Below are 17,007 nucleotides of genomic sequence, written 5' to 3' on the forward strand. Positions count from 1 at the left end.
TTGTGTGCGGCCTGTATCTGCACTTGAAGCACATTCTTATCTCAGACTGACAGAACTGCCCCACAGTCGCCTGCTATCCCCACTGCGATTAGAGCGACTGCAACACTCTGAGCCAACATGGCTGTATGTGATGCTGCATGTGAACATCTTTGAACATTCAGTTGAGATAATATTGAATTAGAGAAGTAACTTTCATATTGTGCGGTCAGGCATTTTGCTATTAAAAATTGTTTAAAGTAATTGTTAAAGTTTTAGTAAAGTGAAATTGAAGCTAAAATATAAATATTGAAATTGAAAATATTTGATGAAAAACATAAAAGAAAATTAGAAATGTTGTTTCGGTGTTGTGTGAAGTACTGAAATACTAAAACTAAAAATGAAAACTGAAAACAAAAAGTCAAAGCTAATCCAAAATAATAAATATTACATTATAATACTACCATGGTATTTAATTCATACCACAGGAATTAATGATTGCTCTATTCATATACCAAGTATTACCATGGTAAATGTACAAAAAACAATATCAGGTAGTATAATAATGATAATAATAATAATGAGTATTATTATTTATATTAATAATTAATATTTTGAATTAGCTTGGACTTTTTCTATAAGTTTAAATTTTTAATTTTAGTCATTTTATTATATGTTTTTGTATTTTTTTTTTTCCATAGTTTGTTGTGTTCTATTAAGCTTTATTTTTATTTCAATTTTAAGTTTAAGTGAAGTCCGGAAATTACTCAAATTAAAAGTGAAATAAAAACGAAGCTTAATAGAACAAAAAACAAATGGCAAAAAAAGATAACAACATAATAAAGTTACTAAAACTACAAATGAAAAATGAAAACAAAAAGTCAAACTAATTACATAATAATAATAATAACAATTAATAGTTTGAATTAGCTTTCATTTTTAGTTTAGTTTTAGTAATTTTATTATATGTTTTTGTCATTTTTTTTCCATTGGGATTTTTTTTTCAATTTTAATTTTAGTCATTTTAGTACTTTACATAAACTTATTTTATTTTAGATCATTTTTATGTTTTTATTTGTTATTATATTTATTATTATACTTTACAATAATAAATGTGTTAACATTAAAGTATCACAATAACAACAATTTTTACAGCTTTTCTTATCACAAATGAAACCTTATTGATGCCAAAATGCAGAAATGCATGTATTTAAATAATCAGTGAAGTAATTGTAACACTAAAATGAATAAGATCATGTAAGAGTCACTATATGGTTGAAATATCCCCTCTTAGGTCCATCACACACTGTAACTGAACCAGAGTAGAGTCTCAGTTGAGTTTCCTACATGTCTCTTCATGCATGTGTGTTTAAGGCAGTCTTTACGGGCAAGTTTCCATGGTAACTGTGTTTAAACGGTGCTGTGGCGGCTATAAAATGATTCCTCAACCAGTTGCATCCTGGACCGGGGTCAGACGCCGCTGTGCATGTGCTTTCTCCTCAATGGAAACACTAGAGCTGAATGAGAGCAGCACGCAGGCATGCATTCAGTGTGTTTGTATGAGTGCGTGTGTCTGGAATGTCCTCTTTTTGTCTTTAAATGGTAACAATCTCACACCGAGCTCTTCAAATCAAATTTAAGGATCAGCCGCTGTCATCCTTCTCTATCCTTTAGCTCCTCATCTTTCTCTCTATTTTCGTTTCACCATCTCTTATGCACACACAGCTCTTTAGTAGACACTCCAGATGTGATGATGGGATTATATTGATCATAGCCTCGAAATAGCCCGTCTTGGAAAACGTCCATTCCTGCAGTCCTTAGACAGGAATGAACTGTTTGGTTTTCATAGGGAGATGAACTGAAGCAGGTTTTGTTTGCACATACTCAATTAAACTGTAAAAAACAGCCCACATGACCTAATGCTGTCTGTATGTGTTTGTGTACTTGTAGCCATGATACTTTCTAATTAGCATGACTAAAACCTGAACAAAATGTACAAAATAGTATACAATAGTATACAAAAATACAAACTATTTTTCTTAATGAATAGCAGGTGAATCACATCAGAGGAAAATATTTAGCCATGGGATTAAATTAATAAAAAAGTAATTGCAACTTCATTTCACAAGTCAGAATTTTTTTTCCTTTTAATTTTTAGTTTATATCTTTCAAACCTTTTCCTTGCAATTCTTAATTTATGTCTTAAAATTCAGATTTTTTTCTAGCAATTCTTAGTTCAAATCTTACAATTCAGACTTTTTCCTTGCAATTCTTAGTTTGTCTTGCAATTCAGATATTTCCCTTGCATTTCCTAGTTTATATCTTACAGTTTAGATGTTTTCCTTTCAATTTGTAGTTTTTATCTTACAATACAGACTTTTTCCTTGCAATTCTTAGTTTTATAACTTACAATTTAGATGTTTTCCTTTTGAATTCTTAGTCTATATCTTACAATTAAATTTTAAATTTAAATTTTACAATTCAGGCTTTTTCCTTGCAATTCACCGTTTATATCGTACAATTCAGACTTTTCCTTGCACCTAGTTTATATCTTACAATTCTGTCGTTTTCTGTGGGATTCTTAGTTTAATTCTTAAAATTCAGACTTTTCCCTTGCAATTTTTAGTTTATGTCTTACAATTCAGGCTTTTCCCCTTGAAATTCTTAGTTTATATCTTAAAATTCAGACTTTTTTTCTGTGAAATTCTTAGTTTATATCTCACAATTCAGACTTTTTTCTAGCAATTCTTAGTTTATTTCTTAAAATTCAGACTTTTCCCTTGCAATTTTAAGTTTATTTCTTACAATTCAGACTTTTCCTTGCACTTCCTAGTTTATATTTAACAATTCTGTCGTTTTCTGTGCGATTTCTAGTGTATTTTTTGAAATTCCTACTTATCCCTTGCAATTTTTAGCTTGTCTTACAATTCAGATATTTTTTGGCAATTCCTAGTATATATTTTACAATTCAGATTTTTTCCTTGAAATCTTTAGTTTATATCTTACAATTCAGACTTTTTTTTTTGCAATTATAGTTTATATCTTAAAATTCAGACTTGCATACAAAATAAAAGTAAAAATATTGTGAATATTTAATACATAACACAGCCTTAATTGATATCCTTTTTTTAAATGACATAATCTGCTAATTATCTAAAATAAACTGCCCTCGTAAATTGCTTTAATGTAGCACTTTTTTAAAGAGTCGCTTTACTTTAGTTAAAGTGCTTTATGAATTATGCATTGCTTGAATGTCTTCCTCATCGCTGCTACCTGTGTGTTTTTAGGAGCCTCCATTTGAAGGTCACAGAGTTTCTTTCATTTATAATGGAAATGTACCCGTTTAGTTTCAAGAGCTTTTCAAAACCGTTTTCACGAGTAACAGACTAGTCCAACACGCACACACAATAGGCGACTCTAGGATAAGTTGAAGCCCTAAACCACAGAACCAAAAGCTTGTTTCCTGAAGGGAGGAAGAAAATGTCTAGAGGCAGTAAATGGAGAATAATAGAATAAATTTAGAAGGACTCAGGAGCCTCAACTTCCTGGGGGGAATAACAGGATTATGAGTACAAAAGTGTGTGTGTGTGTGTGTGTGTGTGTGTGTGTGTGTGTGTGTGTGTGTGTGTGTGTGTCTCAAAAAGTAGTTTGTCCTGATGGCAAATTGAGTGCCCTTCGTGATGATTCATCTATGGTTGTCTGCTTTCCCAGACACCTGTACTCACATATATACTAACAAAAACATGTCCAAGTCATTAATTTTATATGGCTGCAAGACTCAGTGGCAGACAGGAATGATGTGATTTGTCTCTTGCTCTCTTCACAGCTCCAGAAGTTCTCGCTCAGAAACCGTATAGTAAAGCTGTGGACTGCTGGTCTATCGGGGTCATTGCCTACATCCTGTGAGTACCCACAATGCCACACTTTCATTTATAAGCTGAGGAATCCTTCAGCTAAGGTTTGAATTAAACTTTCAGAAGAAAACATTTGCACAATATCACTAGACCACTGAGTAAATGACCCATCCAGATGAGCTACAGATGTTGTGCCCCACTTTACTCAGACTCCTTATATGGGCTTATTGTTGTGGTGCAGTCTGAGTGAGTCTGAGTCATTAAAACAAAAGAGAGAGTTTGCGTCTCACAAATATTTGAGATGTTGATTAATGGAAGATTTCTGGATTTTCTCTGGTTTCCCAGCAGACGGTAATGCTTTTCTTACCAGTAAACACTGCAGTGTTACAATGGTACAGTGATGGTATAATATGCGAATGATACTGATATAAAATTAATTCTTATATAACATGTTTTTTACATACAGGGTGATATGGCAAAAAAGGTTGATTTTTAATAAATAAATTAGTACATATGTATTTGCTCTGAAACCATTCCAACCAAGTAGATTTTAAGAAAGAAAGAAGAAAGTGTTTAAATGCAAGAACTAAAACATAATTTTATTCATGCAAGTATATAAACTGTCATTCAAAAGGTTGGGATCAGTAAGATTTTTGATGTTTTTTTTTATTTATCTGCATTTACTTGATCAAAAATGCAGACAATTATTTGTAATATTCTGAAATATTATTCTGATTTAAAATGACAGTTTTCCATTTTAATATACTTTAAAATATAATTTATTTCTTTGATGCAAAGCTGAATTTTCATCAGCCATTACTTAAGTCTTCAGTGTCACACGATCCTTCAGAAATCATTTTAATATGCTGATTTATTCTTCTAACAATAATCTTTTACAACAATATAAGTCTTTACTACCACTTTTTATCAATTTAACGCATCCTTGCTGAATGAAAGTATTAATTTCTTGCAAAGAAAGAAAGAAAGAGAAAATTTACTGGCCCTAAACTTTGAACGGTAGTGTATATTCTTACAAAAGATTTCTTTTTTTCTTTTTCTTTTTTTTTAATACTGTTCTTTTTAATGTTTTATTCATAAAATAATCCTAAAAAAAAAAGTATCACAGGTTCCAAAAACATGTATTAAATTTTCTGTATTTTTTATCAAATATAAACAGTCTTGATGAGAACAAAAGGCTTTTTTAAAAAACATTAAAAATCTTACTGATCCCACACTTTAGGAAACCTACTGGCCAATTTCTTAATTTAATATTGGCAGCAAAATTATTGTAATCGACTATTCAATAGCCTATAAATTAAATATTCCTCAATCTAAAAGTACATTCTCCCTTAAAAAAAATCATTGCGATACCACTGTGCTATCTTCATTTCACCCTGTTTTTCTCCCTCTGTATGTTTTCTTTCATTTCTTAGTGTGAGAATGTTCATAAGGATACTGAGAATGTGTCATAAAAGCTGTACATTTCACATGCGCTGTGGCCATCTGCGCTTCTCCTTGCGTGTATTAGCATTTCACTGAGTCTGATCGCAGACAAACCAACATAAAAACAAGTGCCTCATCACCTTCTCGTATCTTAGTCTGCTGCAGTCCTCCATGTACATCTGAGTCAATTGTCTTTTGTTTTGGTCTTTCGATCCCGGCCACTCTGGGGCGACTCCTGCGCCAACACAAACACTCACACTGTCTGTCAACAAACTGCTGAAGCTGTCGTTCAGATAGCACTTCCCATCACTCCCACTCACAGCTGTCCTGATCTGATGTATTCATGTTTATGGCTTGAGTTTGTTTATGGTTTTTACTCTTAATCAGGTTAACATTAACAATTACTCACCCACATGTCGTTCCAAACCCATCAGACCTTCATCTTCAGAACACAAATTAAGTTATTACTGATGAAATCCGAGAGCTTTCTGATCCAGGATAGAAAGCAATGCAACTGACACGTTCAAGGCCCAGAAAGGTAGTAAGGACATTGTTAAAACAGTCCATGTGACATTAGTGGTTTAACAGTAATGTTATGAAGCTACGAGAATGCTTTTTGTGTTATTTTATTAATTTCATTTTTGGGTGAACTATCTCTTTTACTTTCTCAAATATGAAATTCATAATGTTTAACTCCCGTTATATAATATACAGTATGTCAGTTTTTTTACCCAAAAATAAAAATTTACTCAGACTCAGGTCATACAACAGCTGTTAAAAACATCAAAATAATTCACAACTAATCCACACAACTCCAGTCCAACAGATAAAGTACCGTTTACAAGCAAAAATAAGTTGTAATCACATATGTGACCCTGGACCACAAAACCAGTCTTAAGTCGCTGGGGTATATTTGTAGCAATAGCCAAAAATACATTGTATGGGTCAAAATTATTGATTTTTCTTTTATGTCAAAAATCATTAGGAAATTAAGTAAAGATCATGTTCCATGAAGATTTTTTGTAAAATTCCTACTGTAAACCTATCCAAATGTAATTTTTGATTAGTAATATGCATTGTTAAGAACTTAATTTGGACAACTTTAAAGGTGATTTTCTCAGTATTTTGATTTTTTTGCACCCTCAGATTCCAGATTTTCAAATAGATGTATCTAGGCCAAATATTGTCCTATCCTAACAAACCATACATCAATAGAAAGCTTATTTATTGAGCTTTCATCTGGTGTATATATCTCAGTTTTGTAAAATTTAACCTTATGACTGGTTTTGTGGTCCATGGTCACATATGTCAGTTTTTGAGATGACAACAGGGAATTAATTTATTATGCGAATCATTGAAGATTATTCAATTTTAATTTAAGATTTATTTTAAGATTTATTCATTTTTTTATTATTGATTATTATTCCCTAAACAAGAAAGAAATACACGGCATGGCTTGATTTTATCCATTGGAAATTGATTGAAAATTGAAAAGTGCTCTCTATATGACAAAGTGTTAGATATGAGAAGTTGATTTTTAAGTGAAGTAATTTATTACATTTTGAATTAATCTTATTAAGTGTGTGTCAGTGTTATTTTTGTTAACTTAAACCAAAATGGTTTCATTATTTAAAGTAAAGCTCAAATAAACTAAAAACGTAAATATCTTAAGCCGCTTTTCCACTATCGGGCCGAACCGTTCTCAATGCGTAACCGTTCTGTTCCGTGCCGATCCGGGCCAGTCAGCACGGATACGGTTTGATTATCCACTCTGGTGCAGATAACGGAACTCTTTGGAATGTAAATACAAATGCGTCAGTCGTTGCCTTGGTAACGCAAGAGAAGGCAGCCCCGCTTCTACTGTTATTGTACTTTTGGACGCGATATGTATGTTTGAGTTTTTTTATTTTTTTCCCGGCACTGTTTTGAACTTTTCTTAATGCCCTTCTCTGCAAGACACTGCGCTATTATTTAAAAAACTTTTTCATTTCTCTTTGCACCCTCCAGCTGTTGTCGAATTTTTCTTTCTGCCCAAATATCAATGTTAGAGCAAATGTTTCATCCACAGACCAAAGTGTCTCAGCCATTTGTATTTATATTTACCCGCTTAGCCATAGAGAAACTGGTAGCCAGGCAACAAATTCCGGGCCGAGAGCGGTTTGTAATCGTGCCGTGCCGTACCAGGCTCAGGTGGAAACACAACTGGAACCGTACACGACCGTTCTAAGAACGGTTCGGCCCGATAGTGGAAAAGCGGCTTTAAATATAAAATTAAGTTAAATTAGTTGGCAACTCAATTTTAAAGGGATAGTTCGCCCAAAAATGAAAATTACCAGAGTTATATTTAAAAATATCCTGGCTCTTTTTAAGTTTTATAATGGCAGTGAATGGCTGTTGAGATTAAATAGTCCAATAAAGTGCATCCATCAATCATAAAAAGTGCTTCGCATGGCTCGGATGGTTAATAAAGGCCTTTCAACGTAAACTTATGAGTTTGTGCAAGAAAAATATCCATATCTGAAACTGTCGTATGCAAGTTCATGAGAAAGTGGCGTTCCAGCGGATGACTTAGGATGTAGGTGAGAATATACTGGTCTCACCAAGGAAGCTAGAGATTACAATTTATAAAGTTTTTAAATAAGCATTTTTTTCTTACACAAACAGCCTCAGAAGGCCTTTTTTAACCCCCCATGTGGAACACTATGATGGATGGATGCACTTTATTGGACTTCAAAATCTCAACAGCTATTCAGGGCCATTATAAAGCTTGAAAGAGCCAGGACATTTTTTTATATAACTATGATTGTATTCTTCTGAAAGAAGAAAGTCATATACACCTAGCATGGCTTACTCAAAATTTTCATTTTTGAGTGAACTATCCCTGAAAATATAAAATTAATAGCAAATTCAGAATATTAATAAGCGCAAAGTATATAAATAATGTGTTTACACCGATAAGGGCCTCTGCCCACCTCGTTCTCGGAGCCAGCTGTCCGCTAGAGCTTAGAGTCAGATCTCATGGATGGTTGGCTTCCTCTCAGGTGTGATTATTACAGTGACAACCGGCCGAAACCGTAGCTAATTCTCTTAGCGTCTGATTAGCTAGCCCAACGAGAAAAGAGAAAAACACAAAGCTAATGGGGTCGAAATCAGGCAGAAAATTACCATTGCTTTCTCCCCCACTGCCTCCGTTCCCCATGAGGAAAGGTATTTTAATGGCTTTGATGATGGGAGGAGAAAAACATTCCAAGAGATGTGTTGAGGAAATTTGATTTACGTTGATCAGGTTTAATCAGCTGTCTTTCTTTTTAGATTTACAGCCCATGGGGTTTATTTACGCTTATTTACTAAGCGTAACGTTTACTGTTGAATCAAGGTGTGATCTGATGTGTTTTTAGAGGATTACAGCGATAATCTAAAGGGATTGTTCACTCAGAAGTGAAAATCTTCCATTATTTATTCAGGACTATTCTCTCGTATGACAAAATGAGTATATAAAAGTAGTCCTATGATTATGTTGCATTATATTACAAATGTTTTGATGCTTTGTCATTTTGTACAAGTCATAGACAACCTTTAGAAAGCCTTCAAAAAAGCATGACAAACTGGATGCCATTTGCTTTCACTGCATAAGAGCAATAAGTACATTGAGAGGAAAAAAGTCACAGGAGTGAGTAAATAATGTCAAAATGTCAATTTTTAGGTGATACAACACATATGCAAGTCTAATAATTTACCATAAAACTATTATTTGTGACCCTGGACCACAAAACTAGTTATAAAGCTTGATGAAATTGACATAAGTAGGTCAAATTATGTTACGTTCAAATATATAAAGTTGTGGGTTCAAATCCACACATATATAATTAGGTAAAAAATATTTTTAATTAAAAAAATAAAATTATTATTATTATTTTTGAAATATTTATGAGCAATTATTCAGTACTGGTCATGTGTATACACTCACAGACTTTTGTATATTGCACATATGCACATTCACAGTTCTGTCTATGGACATCTTTTTTTCTGTATATTTTTATTACCACTGTTATTTATAGTTTATTGTATATTCTTTTTTAATATTAGTGTTTTTTTTATAACCTTAACTTTATGTATGTCTGAACTATGTTTGTACTTTCTGTACTGGAAGATCCTAACACCAAGACAAATTCCTTGTGTGTGTGAACACACTTGGCAATAAAGCTCTTCAGAGTTGAAACTCCTTTTTATAAAAGCAATAATTTGAAATTAAATTAATTAATGATAATTTACCATAAAACTGTTATTTGTGACCCTGGATCACAAAACCAGTGATAAGGGTCAATGAAATTGACATAAGTAGGGCTATGATTTTCACTTTGGGTGTAAGAGGTCCCGGGTTCAAATCCCGGACGAGCCCCCAAATGCTGTTACGTTCCCATATATATATATATAAGGTTGTGGGTTCAATTCCACACATATACTGATAAAATGTGAACTTTGAATGTGCTGCAAGTATGGAAATGATGCAATAAATGTATGTTTTCTTACAGACTGTGTGGTTACCCTCCCTTTTATGACGAGAATGACTCCAAACTTTTTGAGCAGATCCTGAAAGCGGACTATGAGTTTGATGCACCGTACTGGGATGATATATCAGATTCAGGTATATTGACTCTGATATAAACCACATTGTGTTAATGGTCTGGTTTATAGGTGTTTAATCTGTAACATACTCACTTACTCATCTATCAGTAACTGCACAGGCTGCCAGTAAAAGTGGAAAAATGTTTTAGAGGAAACTCTGAGCGCCGTCTCTGGCATTCAGTAAATACCATGGGCATTCGCTCTATGAAATTCTTCCAACCTGCAAATCAGGGAGCTGTGAATGAATCCAAAATTTGTTGTCAGTCTTTTCACTGATAAACCCAAGCTCTCAGTTTTATCTCACCAATATGATGAATGTGACATAGTGTAGGTTTACAAGGTTCAAGCAAAAATGATGCCTTGAAATGTCAATGTAGTTTGATGGTTCTAAACTGCTGAACATGAAAGTTTTGTGTTTTTTTATTTTTAACTTTTATATTTTTTTATATTTAAATGTACAGCAAAAGACTTCATCAGTTGTTTGATGGAAAAGGACCCCTCAAAGCGATACACATGTGAACAGGCCCTTCGACATCCCTGGTAAGTCAATACTGTCCTGATGGGATTCTGTGCTGTACAATAATAATAATTCTTATAATGATAATTACTATTATTTATTTATTTATTTAGAGTGAAACTATCATTTAAGTAAAACAATTTAAATTTTATTTTTTTCCTATATTAGTGAATAATAATACTTTAGTTAAGTTAAAAGTTCATTTTAATTAAATTTATAATAATATATATTTTTTAATTAATTAATTACATTTTAATATCAATGAATAATAATAGAGTTGAAACTCCTTTTTATGAAAGCATTAATTTCAAATGAAATGATAATTTAGCATAAAACTATTATTTAAGTTATAAATCAAAAATGATAAAAGATTTTTTTTAAATAAATTATATTTATTAAAACATATATTCAAATTATGTATTTAAAATTTTAATAAATAGTTTTATAATAATAAAAAGTTCATTTAAAAATGTATTATTTAGAGTTTTATTTTTAAGTAAAATAATTTTTTAAATATGAATAATAATACTTTAGTTGAACCTTTTAAAAATACAAATATAAAATAATTTATTAGTATTATTGTTTAGAGAGAAACAACTAAGTAAAAAATGAAATTATTTTTTTGAAACTCCTTTTTATAAAAGCAATAATTTTAAATTAAATAAATTCATAATAATTTTGCATAAAACTATTTAAGTAATAAAATTTTAATTGATTTAAAAAGATAATTTTATGTATCCATGTAAAATGGTTTTATTATTATGATTATTATTCTTATTACTACATAATAATTTAGAATAATACTTAAAATTGAAATTCCTTTTTGTAATACACCAGTAATTTTATAATAAATAAATAATAATAATGTTAAAAATAAAGCAAAAATTCATAATTAAATGATCTTTTGTATTATTGTTGATATTAATAATAAACAATAATAAACAGCTCTTCTACAAATAATATAGTGCATTAGCTTAGCTGTAGGTGATATTCTCTAAAAGAAAAATTTAATAAAGATGATTTTGTAACAGCAACAAGTAGCTCTCAGCAGACCATTGTTCTTTACGATTTCCTTTTATTTTGTTGTCTGCCTATCATTCAGGTCCTCAAAGACACTTAAGCCGTACCAGAACAATTAAACTGTGACCTCATAAACAGCATTTAGAGACAGAGCTTTATTAGTGCTGCGTTTCATTCGTATTAGATTGAGCCGCTGTCTGCGTCAGCCGGGGATTGCTTGCGCGTTCGGAGTATCGGCCTGAATTCGGTCTCTCTATTATCATGCACCAAGATCTCTCTCAAGGGCAGAAGGAAAGCTACTGAATAAACGCTAGCCAATTAAGACACTGCGCCTAATCTCACATTATGTATTCCAAAGCGCTAATCGACAATTAGCACATCCTCTACAGGCAGCTTTAACAACCGAACACTAGAGTCTGAAAAACTGAAGAACGCAACAGAAGGATCGAAAACCATAGGGGATTTACACACTTCAGAGTAAATCAAACTGCTTCTTGAGAGGAGAGGAGGTCACTGGGTGCAAAGTTTTGACTTTGTTGTTTTGCTTTCCAGGATCGCAGGAGACACAGCGCTCTGCAAGAACATCCATGAGTCCGTCAGTCGACAAATGCGCAAAAACTTTGCAAAAAGCAAATGGAGAGTGAGTAGAAGTGAACTTTATGCAACTACGGACTAAACTAATATTGAAGCTTATGCAGCTAGAAGGGTCATTCCTTGTCAAATCAACCAGAGATACAATTATTTCTTCTTCAAACATTTTTCTTTAAATAAAATACGTTTCAGCTGTACACATCTGGTTTTTGACCACTGAAAATTGGTAATATTCAACAAACTGGACATGGAGCCTCATTAAGATCCCCATATCTCTGGGACTGAATGGTGTAGGGCCTTAAAAATAAAGATTACAAAAGAAAAGTTTATGAAGATCTGAAATCTAAAACCATGTTGTGATATCTTTAATACTTCTTGAGGTATAGGGCTGTGAACATTGGAAAAATAAGATTTATGGCACTCAGACAGGTATGTTCAATGCAGTTGTCTTGACTGAAAGAAACAAGATACATCTCTAGTTTTATTATTATTTGTTATTCAGACTTTCCTCTTTAAAAGGAAAGTAGTATCATCTTTTTTCAAACTGACCTACATTTGGTTTTTGACCACTGAAAATGGGTAATATTTAACAATCTGGACATGAAGCCTCATTGAGATCCCCATATCTCTGGGACTGAATGGTGTAGGGCCTTAAAAATAAAGATTACAAAAGAAAAGTTTATGAAGATCTGAAATCTAAAACCATGTTGTGATATCTTTAATACTTCTTGAGGTATAGGGCTGTGAACATTGGAAAAATAAGATTTATGGCACTCAGACAGGTATGTTCAATGCAGTTGTCTTGACTGAAAGAAACAAGATACATCTCTAGTTTTATTATTATTTGTTATTCAGACTTTCCTCTTTAAAAGGAAAGTAGTATCATCTTTTTTCAAACTGACCTACATTTGGTTTTTGACCACTGAAAATGGGTAATATTTAACAATCTGGACATGAAGCCTCATTGAGATCCCCATATCTCTGGGACTGAATGATGTAGGGCCTTAAAAATGAAGATTAGAAAAGAAATGTTTATAAAGAACTGGAATCTAAAACCATATTATGAAATCTTTAATACTTCTTGAGGTATAGGGCTGTGAACATTGAAAAAATAAGATGTATGGCACTCAGACAGGAATGTTCAATGCAGTTGTCTTGACAGAAGGAAACGATGTACAACTTGTTTCAGCATTATTTGTTCTTCAGACATTAATCTTTAAAAGCAAAGAAGTATCATATTTTTGTCAAACTGACCCACATTTGGATTTTGAAACTGGAGCCATATTGAAATTCCAATATCTCTGGAACCATAGGGAGTAAAAAAATAAAGATGCCAAAACGGCAGTTTGTTAAGACCCAATATCTAAAAGGACATTAAGATATCTTTAATACTTCTCGAGTTACAGGCATGCAAACTCTGGAGAAAAACTTGAAAAGTGCCGTTTTTCCCATTTTTGAATGTTCACCATTAGTGCATACTGTGACAAAGATGGCTAAAGTCAACCAGTTTTAATAGAACTACGAATCTCTATGTAAATATAACATTATGATAATTTTGCCCCCCTCTAACTTGGCTCTGAATCTCAGGTGAAAATTGCCATTTTGACCTCCCTCTACAAAATAGTGTATAACTCAGTAAATATTTATCCATGACATTTATTATTTTGGCTTTCATCATTATACATGTCTATCTATCCTCAGAAAAAATATTAGCAAAATCAAAAATGTTTGTTTTTAAAATTTGGTTGATTTGACTTGGAAAGACCCAGAAGTATTTGCTTGTTTTGGACCTCATTACTCTTCTTTTTGACCACGACTTCTTGTTTTTCCACATATCAGCAAGCCTTCAATGCTACGGCCGTGGTTCGCCACATGAGGAGACTGCAGTTGGGTAGTAGCATGGGGAGCAGCATGGACCAGTCGAACAACGCCAACCAGAACCGCATACTGAACGCCAACCAGACTCCAAACCTATCGGCCAACACTACACCGAATGCAACACCAAACTCCACTCCGGCTCTTACCCAAAACCACAAACCTGCTACCAACGCAAACGCCGTTCTCATCAACGATATGGCCACAGGAAGCACCTCTATACCACGCAAAGACTGTAAGTATTAGTCATATATTAGTCAGATTAATCAACATTAATATTGCAATAATTCCAATGCACTTTTAAATATGTAATTTATTTCAATAAATTATTTACAGTTTCCTAAAACAATAGGCTAGTTTAAGACCCGCTTCTGTCAAGAATTGGGTGTATAAGAGTGCTAAAATGTGTGTATAATGGCAAAAAAAAATTGGGCTGTTTGTTTCATTATTTTAATCACTTGTTCACTTCCAGTTTTTATTATCAGTTTACTATTAGTACATAGTTTTTTATTAATATTAAGAATGAGCCTTTAATTTTTATAAATACAGTTTTTGTTTTAATTGTAGTTTTATTTTTTATTATATTCCACTTGCAAAGAACATTTAAATTTTTTCCTCTAATATTTATTTATATTTAATTTTATTTCAGCTTCATTTTAATTAACAAAAATGTTTTTATTAGTTTATTTTATTTTATCTTTGATTTTATTATTTCAGTTTAGTTTTAGTTATTTATTTCCGGTAATTTTAGTGCTTCAACTTGCAAAAGCAACATTTTTTAATTTTTCTTCTAATATTTATATTTAATTTTATTTCATTTCAAATATAATATTTGTAGTTTTAGTTTAGTTAATACATAGTTTTTTATTAATATTTAGAGTGAGCTTAGAATAAGCATTTTATTTTAATGTAGTTGTATTTTTCATACTTTTACACATCTTTTTTTACATATATTGCTAATGTTTAGGTATTATATTATATTATATTATCAGTTTAGTTTTAAATATTTTTGTTAACATTCATATTATATTATATTATTATTTCATTTTTTTTTATTTTATTGCAAAGGCAATATTTTTTTCAACTTTTAATTAAAAAAAATGTTTCTAATAGTTGTAGTTGTAGTTTAGTTTAGGTTTAATTTACATTATATTATATTATATTATATTATATTATATTATATTATATTATATCAGTTTAGTTTTAGTTATTTATTTCCGGTACTTTTTGTGTTTCAACTTGCAAAGTCAGCATTTAAAAAAAAATTATATTTAAATTTATTTAATTTTATGTCAGCTTCATTTTAATTAATAAAAATTATTTTAATAGTTGTTATATTATAATTTTATATTATTATTATTTCAGTTTAATTTTATTTATTTCCATTGCAAAGGCAACATTTTTTATTTTTCCTTAAATATTTATATTTATTTAAACTTTATTCATATACATATTCCTAAACATGCCAAATAACAAAAATGTTTTTAATAGTTGTAGTTTTACTTTAACTACAATGACTCACATCAACACTCAAATTTTGCATGGTGTGTTTTACTAAAAAGAAAAATTATTGTACAAAAATGTGGAAAGGTATTATTTATATGCTTAAATTTCCATGAATACAATTATTTTAAATTACCACTTGTTGCAGTAAAAAAAAAACTTTTAACTTCTTGCACTTCATTAATGACTGTCAAAATGTCTAATTAAAAAAATCCAAAAGCCATTCAAGACCAAATATGTTAATATTTAGATGTAGAAAAGCTGACGAATATTAAACTAAATATATTTTCAGCTTTATTCGCCTAGGCCTTGTTTTACCTTAAATGCATGCACTTCTAACCATTGAATCTGCATTTGTAGGTACTGCCCCTCCCCACACGTCCTGTTCTCTGGCATCAGCTGCTTCCTCCTCCACTTCAGGGGCGGAGCCCTGCAGGCCACTCCCACCCTCAGTCGCGTCGGTGAGCACAGTGCTAACAGGGACCAAGTGACGCCAGGTTCTGCGGGGAGAGAGCTGGGAGGCCACCGCTCTGTGAGCCCCGCCCCTCAGCCCACTCCCCGCCCTGCCGTCCAATAAGGCAGAGGACTGACCCATCGCCATAGCAACCACCGAGAGGCTCAAAAACACTGCGCACGCCTAACGCACTCCTGCCATTTAACCTCCAGGCCACTAGAGGGTGCGATGCATGCAGCGGCAGGAGACAGATTTCCAGCGGGAGGCTTCCATTTTGAGAAGTGAATTCGTGCGGCTGGACAGAACTGTGACGTCTTTGCTATGAATGTGCTACAAACCTCGCCAGCCATGAGAAAAAAAATATGAACGACGAGCGCAGAGGTTTAAGGTGCGAGAGGGTGTGCATGATCGCGTCCGTCCTTATAAGAGGACGGCGCCAATGTCAAATGATTCTTCTTACTATATCGTAACACGTCTAGCTCTTCCCTCTTTCCCTCTTCTCCCCGTTTACTTTCTCTCTCTACTTATTGTATTTCGCGTTAGCTACCATTTTGATCTTTCGGGGGGTTTCCACTGATTTGTCACGCTGACCTGCAGAAGTGCTTTTAATAATCACGTTAGACTGTTTTGTGACATTTTTCGAGTCGAGACTTCTGTTTGCACATACGAGAGAACAGGTAGCGCAATTGCTAGAGTTTCGCGGTTCAAGATATCTGTTAAAACATGCAATATGTTTGATTGTTATCTTACTGTACTGGACTTTTTTTGAAAAAAGCAGAGAGGAAAACAGCTCGATCCTGTTACTCTTCGCTTCAAACGTGACTTTAAATACACACAGACAGTCAGTGTTAGTTATTGAATATAGTATAGCTGTTAATACGCAACACAAACACACACAAATCTCCCGAAAAGCCATGGCAGCGTCTTTCTATGCCCAGTGTACGAGTTCTCAGGGAATTCCGCAGCTGCACTGGGCATCATAGTGATGGTATCTTTAGTATCGCCTCCATGGTTTGAGATTGTCTCATATAGCTGGAAAAATGGCAGAAATTAGGATGATGGACAGCTGTTTAACTCGATTGTATGACAATTTGACCATGTGCAAAAACTGATATGTTATGCTACGTTCACGCCATTTCGGAATTAGC

General features: G+C 32.6%; 1 protein-coding gene across 1 annotated transcript in view; it reads left to right on the forward strand.

Moving 5' to 3' along the window:
- Window positions 1-16,064, forward strand: part of camk1da (calcium/calmodulin-dependent protein kinase 1Da) — a 72,315-nt gene extending 56,251 nt beyond the window's left edge. Inside the window, exons 6-11 of the mRNA XM_073838184.1 lie at window positions 3,803-3,878; window positions 9,806-9,918; window positions 10,361-10,439; window positions 11,989-12,076; window positions 13,867-14,137; window positions 15,766-16,064. Of these exons, the coding sequence (XP_073694285.1) occupies window positions 3,803-3,878; window positions 9,806-9,918; window positions 10,361-10,439; window positions 11,989-12,076; window positions 13,867-14,137; window positions 15,766-15,896 (758 nt within the window). The 3' untranslated portion in view covers window positions 15,897-16,064. The remainder of the gene's footprint in view (window positions 1-3,802; window positions 3,879-9,805; window positions 9,919-10,360; window positions 10,440-11,988; window positions 12,077-13,866; window positions 14,138-15,765) is intronic.
- The last annotated feature ends 943 nt before the right edge of the window (window positions 16,065-17,007 follow it).

Source organism: Garra rufa, chromosome 4 (genome assembly GCF_049309525.1).
Source record: "Garra rufa chromosome 4, GarRuf1.0, whole genome shotgun sequence".
NCBI classification, from domain to species: domain Eukaryota; kingdom Metazoa; phylum Chordata; class Actinopteri; order Cypriniformes; family Cyprinidae; genus Garra; species Garra rufa.